This window comes from Saimiri boliviensis, chromosome 18 (genome assembly GCF_048565385.1).
Source record: "Saimiri boliviensis isolate mSaiBol1 chromosome 18, mSaiBol1.pri, whole genome shotgun sequence".
Classification (NCBI taxonomy): Eukaryota; Metazoa; Chordata; class Mammalia; order Primates; family Cebidae; genus Saimiri; species Saimiri boliviensis.
In genome coordinates this window covers 6,570,403-6,592,427 of record NC_133466.1, presented here as the reverse complement: position 1 = coordinate 6,592,427, position 22,025 = coordinate 6,570,403, and the positions used below count along the sequence as shown (strand labels likewise).

Here is a 22,025-nt window from a genome sequence, read left to right as displayed (position 1 = left end):
GATACGCTATAACATTTCATCTTTTTTAATTTTTTAAAAATTTCAAAACAAATACAAATGTGCAGAAAAGTTATGCATACAATCAGTACAAAGAACTGGTTTTGTTTCCTGACCCTTTTGGGAGTTGTCAGCCGGAACCCCGTCATTTCCAGATAGTTGGGTATGCAAAAGAATCTTGGAGGCCGGGCGCGGTGGCTCACGCCTATAATCCCAGCACTTCGGGAGGCAGAAGCGGACGGATCGCTTGAGCTCAGGAGTTCACGGGCAGCACAGTGAGATCCTGTGTTTACTAAAAATTAAAAAAAAATAGCCACGTATAGTGGTGCACACCTGTGGTCCTAGCTACTCAGGGGACTGAGAGGGGAGGATCGCTTGAGCCCAGGAAGTCGAGGTTGCAGTGAGCCAAAATCGAATACAGGCATCAAGTCCGTTACTAGGATCTGATCCTCAGGCCCTATGCAGGTTTCCCACGTGTTGCAGCAACGTCCTTAACAGGGAAAAGACCTAGTTTGGAATCACGGGTTGCATTTCCTTCCCTCTCGTCTCCTTCTATCTGGAGGAGTTTCTCGGTCTTCCCTCGACTTTCATGGCTGTCATTTCGAGTATTAGAGGGCATTGCTTTCCCGGAATGGACGCCTACTGGCATGTCTGATGCTTGGCAGCGATATCTGAGAGATAGTGCTGTATTCTCATTGTGTCTCATCCGCTTGTGTGGGACTGGGATTTGGGGATGTTCGCTGATCCCTTGGGGCAGGTGTCAGAGGCGCCTCCGAGGGGTTTTTGGACCTGGTTCTGGGGCGCCGCGCAGTCCCTGGACTGGGTCTTCCCGGCAGGTCGGCGGGCGCCACCTGGCGGCCACTGCCGACTCGTTGCGCTCCAGTCGTCCCTTCCCTCCCGTGGCCTTGGCCTGGGGCGGTTCCCTGTAGAGTGGAAGGCTGGGGCTGGTGCGGGGAACAGGGGACTGCGGGGGTGGCACAGGCGGGTCCCCAGGTCATGCGGAGCCCCTCTGCTCAAAGGGAGCAGCCAGGGGAGGGTGCCTGGGGAGGGTACCTCTTTATATTTCTCTGCCTATCTGTGGAAACCACAGATTGTCATCACCACAAGATGCATTCTGGTCCTCTCCGAGACAGACTTTCTTTTCTTTTCTGTTTTTTTTCTTTTCTTTCCTTCCTTCCTTTCTCTCTTTCGTTTTTTAAAATCTATTTATTTAGAGACTAGATTATGAAACTGGCTAATTTTTGCATCTTTTGTAGAGGTAGGGTTACACCATGTTGCTAAAGCTGCTCTCAAACTCCTGGGCTCAAGTGATTTACCTGCCTTGGCCTCCCAAAGTGCTGGGATTATAGGCGTGAGCCACCGCACCTGGCCTTTTTTTCTTTTCTTTTCTTTTCTTTCTTTTTTTTTTTTTTTTTTTTTTTTTGAGACAATGTCTCGCTCTGTTACCCAGGCTGAAGTCCAGTGGCACGATCTCAGCTCATTGTAGCCTGCAGCCTTGAACTCCTGTACTCAAGAGATCCTCCCATCCCGGCCTCCCAGAGTGTTAGGGTTGCAGGCTGAGTCACCGTGCCGGGCTGAGGCATCTTTCTAAGTGTTTTTGCTGAAAGTGAGAAGACTGGCTTCCATTCCCCTCAATGTTTTCATTTCTGTGATCCCCCCTTTGTAATTAAGTTCTGGTGTTACCCGTGTGAATGCACACCTCGTCCCACCTGGGCTCTGACACTGGCAGGGTTCCTTCTCATCTTATATGTCCATCCCCCTCACTCTACAGACCCTGACTCCTGAATCAGGCTGCCCTTTGTTGGGAACCCCTGTATCACCGTGCTCGACCCTGATGCCTCTTGCCAGGGTGCCACTCTGTGGGAAGGCCCTCTGCACTGCGCTTGGGTGCTGACACTCTGCCCTGGGCCCTGTCTCACCACTGTTACCCTGCGCCTGCATCTTGCTCCACCATGTCTAATCTAGGTCTGAATTCTTCAGGGAGAGGAGAGGATACATGTTCCCTGTCACTGGAATAACAGCTCTGATGGATTTGATTTTCATTTCATAATTGCAATTTTACTTATAGTGAAAGAGACATACATTTGTATTGGAGCAATTCATGAGTATAACTGCAAAATGAAAAATATAGTTTGAATAGCAATTTAAATATGAGGGTTTTTTTTTGTTGTTGTTGTTGTTGTTTTGTGTGTGTGTGTGGTGGTTATAGGGAACCATAAAAGGCAGCACAGGCTGGCTGTGTAGGTAGAGGGCAGCTTGCCTAGTTTGCAGAGGTGGAAGTAGGATGTTGGAGGAAGGTCTATCAGTTCTGTCTGGCCAAACCCATGCTGGAGTCTCCTCAAAAGCAGTGGCAGGGGAGTTCCCTCAAGGGGCTGCTCCAGGCTGTCTGGAGATGGGGCCGGCTGGGATTCCAAAGAAAGAAGCGCTAAACGCCAGGGTGATGAGTCCGCAGCATTTGAAGGGAACTTTCAAGGAGCTGCAGCAGTCCTGGGACAGCCAGTGAGAGCAAGGGACGTTTAGCTAGGGATGTTTGCCGCCAGGGTGTTGGGTTATGGAGTGGGTGTGGGAGTTTAAGGACGTGGTCACGCGGGGCGAGTTTGTAGGTGTTTCTCGGCAGGGTGACTCTCCCAGTGTTCTCCAGCAACGGCCTTCACTCTTTATCTCTTTATTGGTCCTGGAAACATTCACGGCCCCAGTTTGGGTTCAGGCCTGCAGGGAAACACAACTGGCTGGGTCACAGAGTGGTCAGGGCATAGAAATAAGGTTGGGTGGGGGGGACTGGGGTACCCTTCTGTGGGCCACGTTGGAAGGCGCTGATCCCCGCTGTCCAGATGTCCAGGGTGCTGCAGAAGGACGCGGAGCAGGAGTCACAAATGAGAGCAGAGATCCAGGACATGAAGCAGGAGCTCTCCACGGTCAACATGATGGACGAGTTTGCCAGATACGCCAGGCTGGAAAGAAAGATCAACAAGATGACGGATAAGCTCAAAACCCATGGTACTGCATCTGTCGCAGCCTGAAGGCTTCATGAGAACTGATTAATAAAGACGTCTTTATGTAAAGATTCCTAGAATATACGCTTTGCTTCTTGAAGTTCTGAATGTTGATGGAAACTTTTAAGTTATCTGGTGGAAACTCAGTAATAATTACTACTTTCTCCTTATTTGCTGGTGATCCTTTGCTTTTTTTTTTTTTTTTTTTTTTTTTTGAGACGGAGTTTTGCTCTTGTTACCCAGGCTGGAGTGCAATGGCGCCATCTCGGCTCACCACGACCTCCGCCTCCTGGGTTCAGGCAATTCTCCTGCCTCAGCCTCCTGAGTAGCTGGGATTACAGGCACGCGCCACCATGCCCAGCTAATTTTTTGTATTTTTAGTAGAGACGGGGTTTCACCATGTTGACCAGGATGGTCTTGATCACTTGACCTCGTGATCCACCCACCTCAGCCTCCCAAAGTGCTGGGATTACAGGCTTGAGCCACCACGCCCGGCGATCCTTTGCTTTTTAAGCACAGAAACATCTAAGATCCTCTCAGATTTTCCTCAGAGCCAACTTTTTATTGTAGGTTTTCATTTTCTTTTTTTTTTTTTTTTAATTTTAATTTTATTTTTTTTTTGAAGACGAGGGTTTCACCATGTTGGTCAGGCTGGTCTTGAACTCCCGACCTCAGGTGATCTGCCTGCCTTGGCCTCCAAAGTGCTTTGATTACAGACATGAGCCACCACGCCCGGCCTGGGTTTTCATTTTCAAATTCATCTCTTTTCTGAGAGAAGCCCAGAAAAAAGTCTCACAGTGGATTCCCAGAGGCTTTTGTTCCACTCTCTAGAAAAATGCCCAGCAGTGTTCTCTTCCGAGGGTAGCCATCAGGCACAGTCTCCTGTGATGAAGAGCGCTTTCTCAGGGTAGCCCGTGTGCTGAGGGACCCTGTTGGTGTGTGCCCAGTCGGAGAGCTGTCTCTGTGGCCAGGAAAACAGACAGAGGGGCCTGTCCAGGCACAGGACAAGCTGGACTCCCACCAGGGATTCATGTACTATGCAGACTGGGAAATAGAGGGGGAAATTTACTCCTGTTGGTAGAACTTTTCATTCCGTGAGTCATTTTAAGAGTTTTCAAAATTAAAGGTATTCAAATCTCACAATCTGAGTGTGATTCTATTTTAAATAATGGCATAATGAGGTGGTAGGTGACTTAAAAAATTCTATTTTATATTTTCTTTCTTTCTTTTTTTTTTTTTTTTTGAGATGGAGTTCCGCTCTTGTTACCCAGGCTGGAGTGCAATGGCACGATCTCGGCTTACCGCAACCTCCGCCTCCTGGGTTCAGGCAATTCTCCTGTCTCAGCCTCCTGAGTAGCTGGGATTACAGGCACGCACCACCATGCCCAGCTAATTTTTTGTATTTTTAGTAGAGACGGGGTTTCACCTTGTTGACCAGGATGGTCTCAATCTCTTGACCTTGTGATCCGCCCGCCTCGGCCTCCCAAAGTGCGCCCGGCCCTATTTTATATTTTCTAAATGTATTGAGTGGATTATTCCATCAATATATTGAGTGATTGTTCCCCTATAAAACCATTTTATAAGGGAAAATAACATTTCTGTGTATTTGAATATTTCATTAATTTTTCAGGACTGACATAATTATTTATCCTATTTTTCCTTTCAGTGAAAGCTCGGACAGCTCAATTAGCCAAGATAAAATGGGTGATAAGTGTGGCTTTCTACGTATTGCAGGTAAGTATGCTGGAGTGTCACCAGGGTCATTGGAGTTGGGGACCCCGGGCCTCGAGCGGTGCCTGCAGATCCAGGCCGGGAGTTGGGGCTGCTCCACCTTCAGCTGTTGTGTCGTGTGGTCCTGCCCACATGGAGCTCTGAACACTCTCTAAGTGAGAAAGCCTTTCTCTAGAGGAGAATTGTTAAAGTTTGGGACTTTTTGGCAGGTGAACTGTGAAGTAACTTCTTGGAGAGCTTCTGCCATACCTTTATCCCAGTGCGGTTTGAAGGACTGGCAGGACGCAGTGAGCAGCTTAGAGATGACTTCGTTTTTTTCTGAGATTTTCAATCATTTTGGCCTTTACTCGGTAACTGGTCTACTTCATGGGCACTCTTCGCTCTCCTGGTAGAGAACCAGGTTTTCTGACTGGAATTGGCTTCTAGCTTCCTGTCTGAGGCTTACCCCACGTGGCCTCTCCTGGAGCTGTTGCTGGGCTCTGCTTTGGCCCAAGAATGCATTTGTGCTGCCCAGACACCTTCAGCAGCTGCCGTAAACATCTGAGTTGCAGTACTGTGTGATCTAGTACTGAGTCGGCAGATTCCAGCCCATCCCCAGAAAACTTAGTTTGCGGGGTTATATTTAAGGAAATTGATCCTGAGGCACTGCCACTTGCTAAGAGATAGGTTGCCTGCAGACGAGGGAGTTAGGCCAGCAGCCCTCTTTCACGTCTCCTCTTCTTCCCTCCCTCCTCCATGTCTCCTCCTCTGAGTGGCCTGTTCAAGCCAGAAAGGGGACAGACGACAGTTGAAGGAATGCTGCTGGGGGAAGGAGGGAAATAAGGCATCCCCTAGCATTGAAGCTTACATGCTGACCTCTGCGTGCCTTGCTTACACTGTTGTATGTGGGAAATTCGCTGTTTATTTCAAGGATGGCTTTTGTCACTGAGAAGGTATATTTTGCATACAGTCCAGCTACTCAAAGGAGATACTCAGTGAGAAAAGCACACCCGTGTTATGGGAGACTTTGGTTAGTTTATGAGCTAATTTGAAGTATGTGTAGATTATATTCATCCTAAACCAGTGAAATGGCAGTTGCTCTGTGAAGGCTCACCTACTTGCTGGCAGTGTTCCAGACATGCTGTCCAGCTCGTCTTTGATTGCACTTCAAGGTTTCACCAGGGGACATCAATGGCCATGCGTGTTCATCTGTCATCTGTGGCGGCTGGGTTCACAGGCTTGAGATGGTTCAGTCTGGAGGGTTTTCCTGGTTCTGTTTTCGCATTTTCCCGTCTTCCTGTTGTGTTGTGGGTTGTGTGGTTGGCAGGTTGCTTCACTCACCAGAGGTGTCTTTCCAGGCTGCCCTGATGATCTCACTCATTTGGAAGTACTATTCTGTTCCTGTGGCTGTCGTGCCGAGTAAATGGATAACCCCTCTAGACCGCCTGGTAGCCTTTCCTACTAGAGTAGCAGGTAAGAATTTTCTGGAAGATACAGTGGAAGAGTGGATAGGCTTATGTAGAAGTGTGTGGTAGAACATTAAGTTAGCCTGACATCCTCCTCACCGTCTATTTAGTGAGCGGGGTTTTGTGTCTCATTCCGTGAAGAAACTGAGGTCTAGGAAAGTTACTTCAGCTGTCCGGTGTCACCAGAATGTTAAGGAACAAAGCTGGAATTCAGTCCGTCTGTTTCCAGGATTCATGCCCAATACCACAAGTCTGATACCCTCTTGAAACGCTACCTCTTGTTCCAAAATCCTGTGTCTTTTCAGTCCCTATTATGGTTGGCCTCTCTGTAGCACTTGCTGCTCTTGGCTATTTTCTTTTCTTTTTGTTTTGTTTTGTTTTTTTTCAGCTAGAGTTTCACTCTGTCAACCAGGCTGGAGTCCAGTGGTGCGATCTCGGCTCACTGCAACCTCCACCTCCCAGGTTCAAGCAATTCTTGTGCTTCAGCCTCCGAATTAGCTGAAATTACAGGTGTGCACCACCATGCCCAGCTAATTTTTGTAGTTTTAGTAGAGATGGGGTTTCACCATGTTGGCCAGGCTGGTCTCAAACTCCTGATCTCAAGTGATCCTCATGCCTCAGCCTCCCAAAGTGCTGGGATTACAGGTATGAACCACCATGCCCGGCCACATTCCTTTATTTTTGAAGATAATTTTTTTTGGATATCAAAAGTAGTACATGTCACTCTAGAATGATTAGGAATATAGCTATTATTTAAATGTCCCAGCCGGGTGCAGTGCTCATGCCTGTAGTGCCAGCACTTTGGGAGGCCAAGGTGGGCAGATTGCCTGAGCTCAGGAGTTTGAGACCGACCCGGGCAACATGGTGAAACCCTGTCTCTACTAAAGTACAAAAAATTAGCCATGAGCGGTGGTGGGCACCTGTAATCCTGGCTCCTCGGGAGGCTGAGGCGGGAGAATCACTTCAAACCAGGAGGTGGAGGTTGCAGTGAGCTGAGATCATGCCACTGCACTCCAGCTTGGGTGACACAGTGAGACTCTGTCTCAAAAAAATAAAAAATAAGATTCCCATTAGCTTTTAATGCTATGATAGTTTTTCTTTGTCTTTTTTTCCCCCAATTTATTTTGATATAGTTAAGGTCATCTAACACGTAACATTTTATACCTGTTTTTAACTTCGTAGGGTAAGTCTGTTCCCACATGACTTAGTTGTTTTTTTTGTTTGTTTGTTTTTTTTTTTTTTTTTTGAGACGGAGTTTCGCTCTTGTTACCCAGGCTGGAGTGCAATGGTGTGATCTCGGCTCACCGCAACCTCCGCCTCCTGGGTTCAGGCAATTCTCCTGCCTCAGCCTCCTGAGTAGCTGGGATTACAGGCACGCGCCACCATGCCCAGCTAATTTTTGGTATTTTTAGTAGAGACGGGGTTTCACCATGTTGACCAGGATGGTCTCGATCTCTCGACCTCGTGATCCACCCGCCTCGGCCTCCCAAAGTGCTGGGATTACAGGCTTGAGCCACCGCGCCTGGCCAAAAAATGTTTTTTATAGAGATGGGGTCTTGCTTTGTTGCCTAGGTTGGTCTTAAACTCCTGGCTTTAAGCAATCCTCTCTCTTCAGCCTCTCAGAGTGCTGGGATTATAGGCATGAGTCACCGTGCCCAGCAGATTTCTTTATTAAGGAATTTTCAGTAGCTATTCTTAACTTAGTAGGTCATAATTTGCAAGTTTTCCTGATGAAGGGTATTTATTTGGGTCCTAATTTTTTACTTTTAAAGATAATGCTGCAGCACACATCCTTGCTGGTCTTTGGCTGTGATTTGTGGTTATGCTAGAGGTGAATACCATATCAACAAAAAGACTCTTTCTTTTTCTTTTTTATTTTTGAGAGAGTCTCCCTTTGTCACCCAGGCTGGAGTGCAGTGGCACAATTGGCTCGCTGCAACCTCTGCCTCCTGGGTTCAAGCAGTTCTGCCTCAGCTTCTTGAGCAGCTGGGACTACAGGCACATGCCACCATGCCCAGCGAATGTTTTGTATTTTTAGCAGAGATGGGGTTTCACCATGTTGGCCAGGCTGGTCTCAAACTCCTGACCTCAGGTGATCCACCCGCTTTGGCCTCCCAAAGTGCTGGGATTAGAGGCATGAGCCACTGAGCCTGACCAGGAATGACTATTTCCAAGACTCCCAATGTAGCTACCACCCCTGTCCCCTTCCCCACCCTTTCCTTCCCCTCTCCTTTGTCTGACACAGCTGGGCCCAGGCCAGGAGCTCTGTGCTGCCGGCCAGAGAAGCATCCAGCCACCCTTCCATGCATCCAGCAGGGCTATGGGCCGCTCCTGCAGCCTGTCTTCCTGGACAGGAGAATGTGTGCGCCTCTCCAGTATTGATGGGGCAAGAACGGTATAGGTAGACATTGGTTTGTTTAAAATGCTTTCTTGAGAAAGGGAAAATAAATAATCTTACAGGTTTGGTTTTGGAATCTATTAATATCATAAATAGTAATGCACATCTCTCTGGCAGGAAAGGGAAATTCAACCCAGTGTTCACTGTTGAGTGCAATTCCTGTTTAGTAAAGAATGCAGCCCTGTGATTCTATAGAAAGTGACTAATTCGAACAAAAAGAATGGCAGTACTCTCTTGGCTGTGAGTTAGTGACAGCAGAGGCGGTGTGGACAGCACTGCTAGCCCGCTCTCTCATAGCACATTTCTTTATTTTCAGGTGGTGTTGGAATTACCTGTTGGATTTTAGTCTGTAACAAAGTTGTGGCTATTGTGCTTCATCCGTTCAGCTGAACAGGAAGATGGATACAGCTATGAGGCTTTTAAAAATGGATTTTCTCTTATTAGGTTAAAAATGTGATTTATACTTTTTTTTTTTTAAGAAACAAAAGTACACAGTTTAGATTTTTTTTTTTTTTTTTGAATATGTTTGTTCTTGGACTTTGAGAGATTCTTATAAGAATCATGATTTTTTACACTTGTCATTGAGCCAAGAAAGTCCCGTTTATGAAATGTGTATACTAGCGAACACCGTCCTAGATCTGTATGAAATGTGAAACGTTCAGGGGCATCTCCGGCCACCGCACGTGATTTGCACTCTCATATATTGTGGTCATATTGCCAGCTGGAAAGTCAAAATTTTCCAACAACTTAAGTTCTGTGAAAACTTAGGTGCTGCTTTTAATCCAATTTAGAAAGTAACCTAATTTTAATACCACTACTAAGAATTTGAGAATTTCTTCTTTAATCACATTCAGTACAACTAAAAGAACACTAATTGACATTGCTTGGGCTTTTTCTCCCTTTGTTTAAAATGTCATTTGAGCAAAAGCTGTATAGTATTATCTATTTACTTGAGGCTGTTAATTTTTCATTACAGTGTTTTGTAAATGTATCCATGAGACCATAATGCATTGTTTTGTGCTCAAGTTGTGTTTTGTATTTAAAGCATTTTGAATGAAGTGTATTTTCTAAGCGTTTAATATTTATGCTCTTTAGAATGGAACATAGGAAACAGACCTTTAAGGCCTGATTAAATTATTCTGAACCAATAAGCTGTGTGGCCCACAAAGTATAATTCTGCTAATGCTTTTTAAAACACTTTTTTCTAATTAAAATCTTGGCAAATGCTTGTGTGACTTCCTGCCTTACAGCCACTATTTGCTGTGAGCCATCTGCAACTGACGAGTGGCTGTTAACTGAGTAATGTATCACAGTAAAGCTGAATTCTGTCACGAGTTTTTGCAGGTTCATATTTGTATTCTTTTCCCTAATCGAATAAGTAGCTTGTCATTATTTTAGCTGATTGGACTGTGAAAAGACAAAGTGCTGTGGTCCTTTAGTTTATTGTCATACCGAAGACCACCAGAGCGGCTTTTGGGTTCCACTTACTCAAACTCACATGCACTGCAGGCTTACCCAGCACCATGTTTACTTAGCTTTAAGAAAGGACTGAGAGCAGGGAACATGGCCGCAGCCTGATGGAGGGCCTGCAGCCCAGCTTCCAGTGTCCTTCACCACCCGGGATACATTTTGCCCACAAAGGATGAGGAGCCAACCTGAGGAGCAGATGATAGCAGCACACGGAAGCTACAGGGACTATTCCCTCAGACGAAATGTGGCAGCAAGGGGCCACGTGCCTAACTTCCATCTGAGTGAGCTGCAGGCAGAAATGATGGTGGGACAGTCAACAATGCACTGGCCAGGCAGAGCGTGCACAGGGAGGTGTTGTTTGGATCACACATCTGTGTACAGTATCCTGCTGAGACCCTTATCTCTTGAAGACATACTCATTCAGCTGTTACTGTTGCAAGAATTTTGGCAAATCTCACTGAGGCTAGAGGAAAAAAATTCCTAGTTGACAGCTATTAACTTTACTTATGCATGAATAGTTTGTGATGGTTAAATGGGGGAAATGTAAATGTCCTTTTTGTTTTACATTATAGTATCTTTTTTTTTTTTTTTTTTTTTTGAGACGGAGTTTGGCTCTTGTTACCCAGGCTGGAGTGCAATGGCACGATCTCGGCTCACCGCAACCTCCGCCTCCTGGGTTCAGGCAATTCTCCTGCCTCAGCCTCCTGAGTAGCTGGGATTACAGGCAGGTGCCACCATGCCCAGCTACTTTTTTGTATTTTTAGTAGAGACGGGGTTTCACCATGTTGACCAGGATGGTCTTGATCTCTTGACCTCGTGATCCACCCGCCTCGGCCTCCCAAAGTGCTGGGATTACAGGCTTGAGCCACCGTGCCCGGCCTATAGTATCTTTTTAAAAATGATATATTTTTTTTTTGAGACAGAGTTTCACTCTTTTGCCAGGCTGGAGTGCAGTGGTGCAATCTTGGCTCTCTGCACCCTCTGCCTCCGGGGTTCAAGTGATTCTCCTACCTCAGCCTCCTGAGTAGTGAGATTACAGGCACGTGCCTCCACACCCAGCTAATTTTTGTATTTTTAGTAAGAGGGGGGGGTTTCACCATGTTGGCCAGGTTGGTCTTGAACTCCTGACCTCAGGTGATCCGCCCACCTCAGCTTCCCAAGGTGCTGGGATTACAGGTGTGAGCCATGCCCAACCTACAATTTAACATATGATGAACATGGTGCTGAATTCAGACGATAGAGAAGGGACTCCAGTAAATGTGCATCTTATGACTCTTGTCACCCAATTTCCCAAAGTTTTCCTCTGTTACCAGTTTCTTATACTACCGGTGATAGTCCATGCATTTATGACTATTAATATATGTGCTTTTAAGATAAATGTTTTAAAGTTATAAAAGTAATACCTAAAAAGATAAAAGTAGTACCTATTTACTGCTTTTTTAAAAAAAATTACTTTGGTAATTCTCACATTTCACATTTTTTCATTATCTATATGGTGGTCTGTGGTCAGTGATATTTGATGTTACTATTTTAATTGTTTTGGGGCATCAAGAACTACACCTGTATGAGGCCGCAGATGTAATGAATACATGTGTGTGTGCTGACTGCTCCACTGACTTGGCCATTCCCCCGCCTCTCTGCCTCTCCCCAGGGCTCCCTATTCTTTAAGACACAAAAATGTTGGAATTAGGGCAACCTTGGTGCCTAATTTCAATAATGGCCCCTAAATGTTCAAGTGAAAGGAAGAGTTGCATGTCTTTCATGCTAGCTTTTATTTTTTTAATTTAATTATTTATTTGAGATGGAGTCTTGCTCTGTCAACCAGGCTGGAGTGCAGTGGCACGATCTCGGTTCACTGCAACCCCCACCTCCTGAGTTCAAGTTATTCTCTTGCCTCAGCCTCCTGAGTAGCAGGGACTACAGGCATGTGCCAACAAGCTGGCCAGAGCAACACTCCTGGCCTCAAGTGATCCACTGCCTTGGCCTCCCAAAGTGTTGGGATTACAGGCTTGAGCCACCTGTAAAGAGTCTGCGTTTTTTTTGTTTTTGTTTTTGTTTTTTTTTTTTTTTTTTGAGACGGAGTTTCACTCTTGTTACCCAGGCTGGAGTGCAATGGCACGATCTCAGCTCACCGCAACCTCCGCCTCCTGGGTTCAGGCAATTCTCCTGCCTCAGCCTCCTGAGTAGCTGGGATTACAGGCACGTGCCACCATGCCCAGCTAATTTTTAGTATTTTTAGTAGAGACGGGGTTTCACCATGTTGACCAGGATGGTCTCGATCTCTTGACCTCGTGATCCACCCGCCTCGACCTCCCAAAGTGCTGGGATTACAGGCTTGAGCCACCACGCCCGGCCCGAGTCTGCGTTCTTAATGTTTTAGTTCGTTGAGCTGGAGATCCCAGGGAGGTCCCAGCATTGTATGGAAAAGGAGCCCCCTAACTTGGGCTGTCTGGGTTTTGTCCTCAGGAGGATTCTGTGATGTTCGGTTCTCTAGTTTTGGCAACTGCCCTTTAGGCAGAAGCTTACTTGAGAGCTTTGTTTACTTCCTTGGGTGTCTGATTGTATTTAGTGTTTACTCGATGACCAGCTGATTTAGAAACGTTTATAGTTGGTACAGCAAGAGTGTCAGAGTACCTTCTCTGTCAGAGCTCAGGAAATGGATCTGTTTTTTAAAATCTTGTTTCCATGATTGTAAAGTTATGTTCATTTAGAAAACATGCAAAAGAAAGCCAAAGTAGGAAACACTGAAAATAAAAATGGGCCCCAATCTCATACCTCAGAGATAAAAAGTTAGCATGTTAATCTATCACCCTCTAACTTTTCCTATGCATACAGTTAAGATGACTAGAAAAAGACAGCTTAGATTCTATTTCTATTAAATTAGTTTTCTATACAAGCACTTCTAAATAGCTCTGATTTAACATTATTTGTGTTTTCATTGTGGGTGGGCATAAGAAAAGATCCCTTGAAAAATCCTCTATCTGCTATGAAGCTGGAGCAGACACTGTCATGTTACTCAGCATACCATTTCCAGGAGTCCTCTTAGTGACTTTCTCCAGAATTCAGGCCACTATGTCATCTCACTGCATTTGCATATTTCCCCTTATGAGCCTATGAGAACTCTAACTCCCTCCCTCACCCCTCTTCTTTTCTATCTCATTCCACCTTGGTTTTCATAAAAGATCAAAGCATATGCCAATTGCAATACTTACCTTTGGTTTTATTTATTTTATATATATATATATATATATATATATATGTGTGTGTGTGTGTGTATATATACAAAGTATATAATATATATATAAAGTATATATAAAGTATATAATTTACTATATATAAATATATATACTTTATATATATATATATATATATATATATATATATATTTTTTTTTTTTTTTTTTTTTTTTTTTTTTTTTTGAGACGGAGTTTCGCTCTTGTTACCCAGGCTGGAGTGCAATGGTGCGATCTCGGCTCACCGCAACCTCCGCCTCCTGGGTTCAGGCAATTCCTCCTGCCTCAGCCTCCTGAGTAGCTGGGATTACAGGCACGCGCCACCACGCCCAGCTAGTTTTTTGTATTTTTAGTAGAGACGGGGTTTCACCATGTTGACCGGGATGATCTCGATCTCTCGACCTTGTGATCCACCCGCCTCGGCCTCCCAAAGTGCTGGGATTACAGGCGTGAGCCACGGTGCCCAGCCTATTTTTTATATTTTTTTTGAGACAAGGTCTTGCTCTGTGGCCCAGACTGGAGTGCAGTGGCGCGATCCTGGCTCATTGCAACCTCCACCTTCCAGGTTCAAGCAATTCTCCTGCCTTATCCTCCCAGGTAGCTGGGATTACAAGCATGTGCCACCATGCCCAACTAATTTTTTTTGTTTTTGAGACGGAGTCTTGCTCTGTCACCCAGGCTGGAGTGCAGTGGTGTGATCCTAGCTCACTGCAACCTCCGACTCTCGGGTTCAAGTGATCGTTCTGCCTCAGCCTCCCGAGTAGCTGAGACTACAGGTGCCTGCCACCATATCGGCTAAGTTTTATTTTTTAGTAGAGTTTCACCATGTTGTGATCCACCTGCCTCAGCTTCCTAAAGTGCTGGAATTATAGGCATGAGCCACTGCGTCCAGCCTTAATTTTTGTATTTTTAGTAGAGATGGGGTTTCACCATGTTGGCCAGGCTGGTCTTGAACTCCTGGCCTCAAGTGATCTGTCTGCCTCAGCCTCCCAAAGTGCTGGGATTACAGGTGTGAGTCACCATGTCTGACCCAACTTTGGTTTTAAATACAATTGTTTTCCCATCAATACAATGACTTTTATGCCCTTTTGAAAGTTTATTTACTATTCTTAATTTTTAAAAATGTGTTACTTACACACCAACCCATAAACATCATTGGAAATAGTATAGTCTAGATTAAAACCAAGTTGCCCTTTTAACTAAATAAAGGCAAGCCAAATAAAACGAGGCTGGGAGTATAGCCTCCTTTTTATAGTCCTAATTTAAAATATCCTAAGTTTAGTAAATATATTAGGACTGAGCAGCTAGCTTGAATAAATTATGGCTTTTAGAACAAGATTAACAGAAAAATGGTCAACACAGGTATGCAACAAATGTCAATAAATGACACTGGATCTCAGGTGTACACAAGGAAAGCAGCACCTACAAAGGCAGGACATTGGATACCCCGCTGAGCTGGAAAAGAGAGACTCAGATGATTTTCAAGGCTGGCTGTGGTGGCTCACGCCTGTGAATTTCCACACTTTGGGAGGCTGAGGTGGCCGCGGATCACCCGGTCAGGTGTCCAAGACCAGTCTGGCCAACATGGCAAAACCATTTTTAGTCTCTACTAAAAATACAAAACTTAGCTGGGTGTGGTGGTACATACCTGTAATCCCACTCAGAGGAGGCTGAGACATGAGAATCGCTTGAAACTTGGTCGGGGGTGGAGGTTGCAGTGAGCCAAGATTGTTACCACTGCACTCCAGTCTGGGTGACAGAGTGAGACTATGTCTCAAAAAAAAAAGATTGTCATAAAACTAAGCTTGGTAATTTCTCTCTCTCTCTCTCTCTCTGTCTCTGTCTCTCTCTCTCTCTCTCTCTCTCTATATATATATATATATATGTATATTATTTTGTCTCTCTCTCTCTATATATATATATGTATATGTATTTTGTGCTAGGTGCTAGGGTGGTGGTGGTGTGATCTTGGCTCACTGCAGCCTCTGCCTTCTAGGTTCCAGTGATTCTCTTGCTTCAGCCTCCCGAGTAGCTGTGAACCACCACACCTGGCTAATTTTTTGTATTTTTAGTAGAGATGGGGTTTCACCATGTTGGCTAGGCTGGTCTTGATCTCCTGACCTCAGATGATTCACCTACCTTGGCCTCCCAAAGTGCTGGGATTACAGGTGTGAGCCACTACACCCAGCCTTTTTTTTTTTTTAAATGAAAAGTCTTTTGATCATATTGTTCCCTTCCAAAGCTGCTGCCATGTTTTGTTTTTGTTTTTTGAGACAGGATCTCACTCCGATTGCACAAGCTGGAGTGCAGTGGCATGATCACGTCTCACTGAAGACTTGACCTGGGCTCAAGTGATTCACCTCAGCCTCCCAAGTAGCTGGGACTATAGGCACACACCACCATACTTGGCTAATTCTTGCAATTTTTGTAGAGATGGTGTTGCACCATATTGCTCAGGCTGGTCTTGAACTCCTGGATTCAAATGATCTCCCCACCTTGGCCTCCCAAAATGCTAGGATTACAGGCATGAACCACTGCACCTGGCCTGCTTCCATGTTTTTCAGTTACAACTCAACTTGATTGCTGATAAATTTTGTTGTGTATGAGATGCGTATGTCTTGGGTTGGCTACCTTATAGTTACCAACTATGGAGTCCCACAGAATACTAAAACCATATAATAAACCAGTCTTCTAGAAGATAATGGTTATTTCAGTTGTAAAGATGTAAATTTGTATTTAAAGCGTTATTATTGCCTAAAATGGATTTTTTACTAGATTAGCAGTAAAACAAAAATTTAATTATCGAAAGTCAATGTAAGTACTTAAAGATACACACACATACACTCCCTCTCTCACACATTTCAAACATAAGATGCAAGGCACATAAACAGCATTATATCAAATCAGAATGCATTAGGATATTGATTGTATTTAGAGAATTCTTTTCCCTTTTCCTTCTGTAGGTGACGATGGCTTAATAGAATTTACCACAGTTACTTTGGAGTCTCCGAATGCATTGCTGGCAGAGGACTGACTGGGAGGCAGGTCATGCAACTCCTTACTTCGCAAAGGCTCCTCTGAGCCTTTTGTAACACCAGAACCTGACTGATCAGTTTTCAAGATGTAGCCTGATCCAAAGAGTTCTTCCATGAGACTGCTTTTCTTATCTCTGAAAGTTGTATCTTTCACTTTTATTCTGGAAGACTTACCAAATGAGGGCTCATACCCACTGTCAGAATGCTCTAGCTCCCTTTCCTCTCTGTTACTGAGATGCTTGCTTGTACTATGACTGCACCTTGTGTTGCCGGCATTGGCTGGCCCACCCGAAGCAGGAAGCCCATGATGCAGGTTTTCAGTTGCTTCTGTGAATGAGTAATGCCTTCTTTGTCTGAGGGGGCCTTTCGTGTAGGGAGCAGTGCATCTGCCAGGTGTGTCATCCATGTCATTGCTCTGCATGCTTCTTTCAAACTTTTCTCTTACTGGATCATCTTGATTGGTTTCTCTTTCAGGATGAATAACGTCAGTTATTGTCGGGGGTAGTTCTTGCTCTTCGCTCACTGAAATGGTTTTCCTTTCCTGAGCTTCTTTTTTGCCTTTTGGTCTTCCCAAATTCTCCAGTAGTACTTGTACTTCCAAATGTTTATCTTCCTTTAATAAATCTATATTAGAAAAGTTGGCAATTTAGTGCTGTTTAAAATTAATGGATCTCTATTTCAAGATGGCATATTTAGTACACTTACTTGCACCTCCTCACAAGCACATTGAAATGACAGAAAAGGTAAGAAAATAGATGCATAGACAATAGGTTACAGAGAAGGGTGCTAACAAATGTGCTATATAGTTTCTTAGAACTTTGCAAGCAAATGGGAATTATGAAACCAAAATAAAAATGATATCCATAGAAGAAGAAATAAAATTTGCCAACAAGGTCATTAATAGGCGTTTAATATCCCTAACTGGATGCAGTGCCAGTTAAACCAATGAGGGCCAGGTGCAGTGGCTCATACCTGTAATTCCAGCACTTTGGGAGGCTGAGGCAGAAGGACTGCTTGAGTCCAAGAGTTTGAGACCAGCCTGGGCAACTTAGCAAAATCTCGACTTTACAAAAAAAATTTTAAAAAAATTAGCTGGGCACGGTGGTGCCTGCCTGTAGTCCTGGCTACTCAGAAGGCTAGGGTGGGAGGGTCACTTGAGCCTAGTAGGACAGCACTGCAATGAGCTGTGATTGTGCCACCGCGCTCCAGCTTGGGCAACAAAGCAGAGCTGTTTCAAAACAAAACACAACACAATGAGGACATTTTTCATCCATCCATTTGGCAAATAATTTCTAGAGCTAGTGAAAATAATGGGGAAATTGGAATGTTTGATCCCCACTGGTGGGTGTGTTACTGGCACAGCATTTTTGGATGGGGATTTGGCAGTATCAGTCAACATTTTAAGTGAATATACTCTTAGACCCAACAACTTCACTTCTCAGAATGAACCTACAAAAATAGACAGAGGTAAGTGTAATGATGTTTATTTACTGCAGCATAATTTAGTAACGATAAAACCTAAACATCCGCCAAAGGAATAATGATTAAATAAGGTATGGCATGTGCAGTCTGTGAAATTCTAGACCATTATAGACAATGATCTGGATACATGTGAACTGATGGGGAAAGACGTTCCCACACTAGAATATAAGCAGGGTATTTTGTATCTGCTTGCTGCTGTATCCCTAATGCCTTGAACAGTGTCTGACACATAGTGTATGCTCAATAAATATTTGTCAAATGAATGGATAGACTTTCTAGGACAATATGAATTAGGACAATGGACTGAAACATAGCGGAAAACTTAAACACACCAGTGACCACAGCATAATTGCAACTGATGATCAGTTTCCACCAACCTGCAACAGAGAAAGTGGCTTTACTGGTGAGTTCTGTCAAACTGTTGTGTTATTTAAACACAGTAGGTTGCCCTCACAACTAAGGTGTGGCCCTTCTTGGGCCTCTGCTGAATGCCCAACGTGTTCAGTGAGGGCTCTCCATGCTGCCTAAGGGCGCTCCATGCCAATGAGGGCTCTCCATGCTGCCTCGTACCCCACGGAAGCAGTTTGTTTCCACCTACTCCCAAGAGCTGGAGGTGAGCTTTGGGGATCTTCGAACAGGACATTCTGAGCAGCCCATTCCCTTGGCCTTAGCTCTCTTGGGCCTGCCCAAAAGAGCCCTGCCAGATGCCATGGATCTGACGGCTTTTCTAAGTCCCATGAGAATTCATGACTTCACCCACTGATTGGGCCCTTGTACATTTAGGGGAGTTGAAGCTGGAGTCCTTTTCCTGGAAGTCTGTATTCAAAAGTGGCAATATTGCTCTTTGCTCAGCTGGATTTGAATAATTTGCTATTCAGTTTTTCAAAGCTGAATATATTATGTAAAGATATTGTTATGAAATGGATGTTTGTATTCCTCCCTCCCAAATGTCTTATGTTGAAACAAAAAAACACCAGAGCACTGGTGCTCTCAACCGACCCTGCCTCATGCAAGCATTTCATGTGGAAAGGCCTTATGAAGACAGATTGGGATGGAGGCCACCTAAAGCCAGGAAGAGAGGCTTGGCCAGAAGCCAGATGGCCAGAACCTTGTTCTTGGACTTCCCAGCCTCTAGAACCATGAGAAAATACACAAATGCTGTTTCAGCCAGCAGTCTGTGGTATTTTCTTCTTACGGCAGCCCAAGCAGACAAATACAGACACCTATGAAGACAGGGACCCGTGAGGAAAAGGAAGGGAATGATTGGCATAAAACCCAAGATGTGGTTGTTTCTGGTGGGCAGGGCAAGGGGATATGACTGTGAAGGGCCCATGGGTGTTCCAAGGAGCACTCATGCACTGTTTCTTAAGCAGGGCACTGGGTACACAGGTGTTCCTTTTATTATAATTCTGGAAGCTGTTTTATGAGGTTTTTTTTTTTTTTGAGATGGAGTCTCTATTGCCCAGGTTGGAGTGCAATGGGGCGATCTTGGCTCACTGCAACCTCCGCTTCCCAGCTCCAAGTGATTCTCCTGCCTCAGCCTCCTCAGTAGCTGGGATTACAGGTGCCTGTCACTATGCCCAGTTAATTTTTCCATTTTTGGTAGAGACAGGGTTTTACCATGTTGGCCAGGAATGGTCTCAAACTCCTGACCTCAGGTGATCTGCTCACCTTGGCCTCCCAAAGTGCTGGGATTACAGGCGTGAGCCACCATGCCCAGCTGTTTTATGTGTGCTATATATATATATATATATATATATATATATATATGGTAATTCACAATTTAAAAAAATCAAATTAGACTTCAAAAAGTTGTTAAAATTACCTTCATATTTTCTCTTAGAATCCTCTTGCTTTGGTAGTTTATTGACACAGTGAGGAATTTCACGATTTATTTCAGTTGATTTTTCTTTGTGATCAATGTTTCCTGTTGCCTTTTTACCCTATAATTTAGAAAAGCAGCACAAACACATTTTGGGGGTATCTAGATAATTTGCATTCTATTCTAAGGACTTACAAATACTTTTCACATAGAACCAGTGACTGTAGCCTAATTTATTTTTGCTAAAGCATGTTTAATTAGACACCGCAAGATTCTAAATTTACTGTACCTTAGTTGTCAAAGGTGGAACATCTGATTTTTGGGTTGCCTGGTGTCTCATACTTGTGAACGGTAAACTTTTTCTGTCTGCTTGGACTGATTTTGTTGAAGAAACTACAGAACAGGTAAATTATGTGTAAGAAACATATTTTACATTTGGATGCAATATTGATTTTAAGCATAAAATAATATTTATGCAATGTAATAATAAAATATACTAAGTAGTTTCTAAATATTCAGTATATAGCTAGCATTTGTTAGTTTCCTGTTTTTCCCTCCAGGACCCTTGTTTTGTCTTACTTTGGGCTGCACAGTGTTAGAGTACAAAGTAGGTATTAGGATAAAATGGTGTTGCTGTTTGAGGACAAGGCTGTCCTCTGCAGAAGGGATTCAACACTACAGACATGTAACTGTGAGAGGCCAGGCCACCGGGCTCTCCTGTGGCAGAGCTCTGGACTGTCAGTGGTTAGACTGTCCATGCTGAGGCACATGACCACTCAATCTAGACTGCACTCTCCCTGAAAAGTGAAGGAAATTATATCATTTCAACAACCCCTTGGCTGATTCACCATCTCTGGTGGCTGCTATTCTAAATTATAAACCAGAAACAAACAAAGGCAGGCAAGGAAATTTGAGGTTGCTGCATTTGAAAGTAAACTACACTCGCGTCATCTGCCATTAGGTGCTTTCTCGGAGAAGCAGCAGAATTTCTGTTCTTTTCTAGCGATCTCACCATACTAGTTTCATTAGTCTTCTAGAATCACAAAATGTATTTTAATGTCTACTGAAGTGATTTTTAAAAATATCCATTATTTTGGTTATATAAATTAGGAAAATCTGACTAGTTACTTAAAAATAGACTTTGAGCAAAAGTAATTAAAACGCACCTTTTGGATAGTCCTCGGTGTCATGTAAATTTTTAAGTATTCGATGACTATAGATGTTTTTAATTTCAAGTTCACGATCCTTTTCCTAAAGAGAACCACAATACCAATTTTTTGTTTGCTTTTGTCAACTTTGATTTCTTTTAAAAGCAATTTAAATGAGCTCAGTATCCTCTGAATAGTATCTATAGATTCTAGAAGAAACAGAAATAGGTCATATCATCATATACCATTCCTGACATCAAAAAGTACTAGCTTTTTAAACAAAGTGACACATTATTGTGACTGAGACAGCATTTTTGAAGAGCCTTGCAGGTAAGCTTGTCCACTGTTTTCCCTCTGTCCTGTGGGCCTGTGCCCTGAAGTTTATGAAATGTTCTTCTCCACTGTGCATTACAGTAGCCACTAGCTATATGTTGTGATTTCATCTAAATGAAAATAAAGTTTAGGGTCGAAAATAAAAGTTAAAAAGCGTGGTGGCTCATGCGTGTAATCCCAGCACTTTGGGAGGCTGAGCGGGGGTGGATCACCTGAGGTCAGGAGTTCGAGACCAGCCTGGCCAACATAGTGAAACCTCATCTCAACTAAAAACACAAAAATTAGCCAGGTATGGTGACAGGGCGCCTGTAATCCCAGCTACTTGGGAGGCTGAGGCAGGAGAATTGCTTGAACCCAGGGGCAGAGGTTGCAGTGAGTGGAAATTGCGCTACTTTACTCCCCTGGGCCTAAGAGCAAAAGTCCGTCTTGAAAAAAAAAATAATAATTAAAATTTAGGTTGTCAGCCACACTATTTGTATTTCCAGTAAGCGGTCACCAGCTTCGTGTGACTAGTGACTGCAGTGCTGGACAGCACAGGTGAACGTTTCTGCCATCTAATACAAAGTTTTATGAGACAGGTCTGCATCTAGACAAGGGCAGTGGGGGGAAGGCCTAGAACAAGGGTATCATTGTTCAGTTTTAAATTTCAATATTGACTTTTCTGAGTCTTGGCAAAATGGACATTTTGAAACCTTAACTTGTTAAGGAACAAAAAATGGTTTTTATTGAATAGCAAATACTCCTTCTTGTATGTATACCAGGAGGAAAGAAAGGCTTTGGACTCGAGACCACTGAATTTTAGTAACAACGATAGTTAAGAGAGGTGGGCAGTAAGGAGGAAGGAACCCAGGGATGTCAGAGTGTGACATACGTGCATGTGTACACACAGAGAGAGAGAGAAAGAGAGAGAAACAGAAAGTGAGTTCTGGTCTCCTTGT

The 22,025-nt window shown here is 44.0% G+C and overlaps 2 protein-coding genes across 12 annotated transcripts in view; one reads left to right on the top strand and one right to left on the bottom strand.

Moving 5' to 3' along the window:
* The window catches only part of GET1 (guided entry of tail-anchored proteins factor 1), a 43,015-nt gene extending 26,701 nt beyond the window's left edge, over window positions 1–16,314 (top strand). For 10 of the 11 annotated variants that reach the window (XM_074389260.1, XM_074389263.1, XM_074389261.1 and 7 more), the window contains 4 exons: window positions 2,829–2,994; window positions 4,657–4,724; window positions 6,059–6,173; window positions 8,881–9,898. In XM_074389260.1, coding sequence (XP_074245361.1) covers window positions 2,829–2,994; window positions 4,657–4,724; window positions 6,059–6,173; window positions 8,881–8,954 — 423 coding nt within the window. In that variant the 3' untranslated portion in view covers window positions 8,955–9,898. Of the gene's footprint in view, window positions 1–2,828; window positions 2,995–4,656; window positions 4,725–6,058; window positions 6,174–8,880; window positions 9,899–16,230 lie in introns of those variants that run through there. The other variant, XR_744821.3, reaches the window with a different exon arrangement.
* Window positions 13,424–22,025, bottom strand: part of LCA5L (lebercilin LCA5 like) — a 41,369-nt gene continuing 32,767 nt past the window's right edge. Inside the window, exons 4-7 of the mRNA XM_074389270.1 lie at window positions 20,773–20,857; window positions 19,896–19,999; window positions 19,610–19,727; window positions 13,424–16,926 (exon numbers count right to left, since the gene is read on the bottom strand). Of these exons, the coding sequence (XP_074245371.1) occupies window positions 16,199–16,926; window positions 19,610–19,727; window positions 19,896–19,999; window positions 20,773–20,857 (1,035 nt within the window). The 3' untranslated portion in view covers window positions 13,424–16,198. The remainder of the gene's footprint in view (window positions 16,927–19,609; window positions 19,728–19,895; window positions 20,000–20,772; window positions 20,858–22,025) is intronic.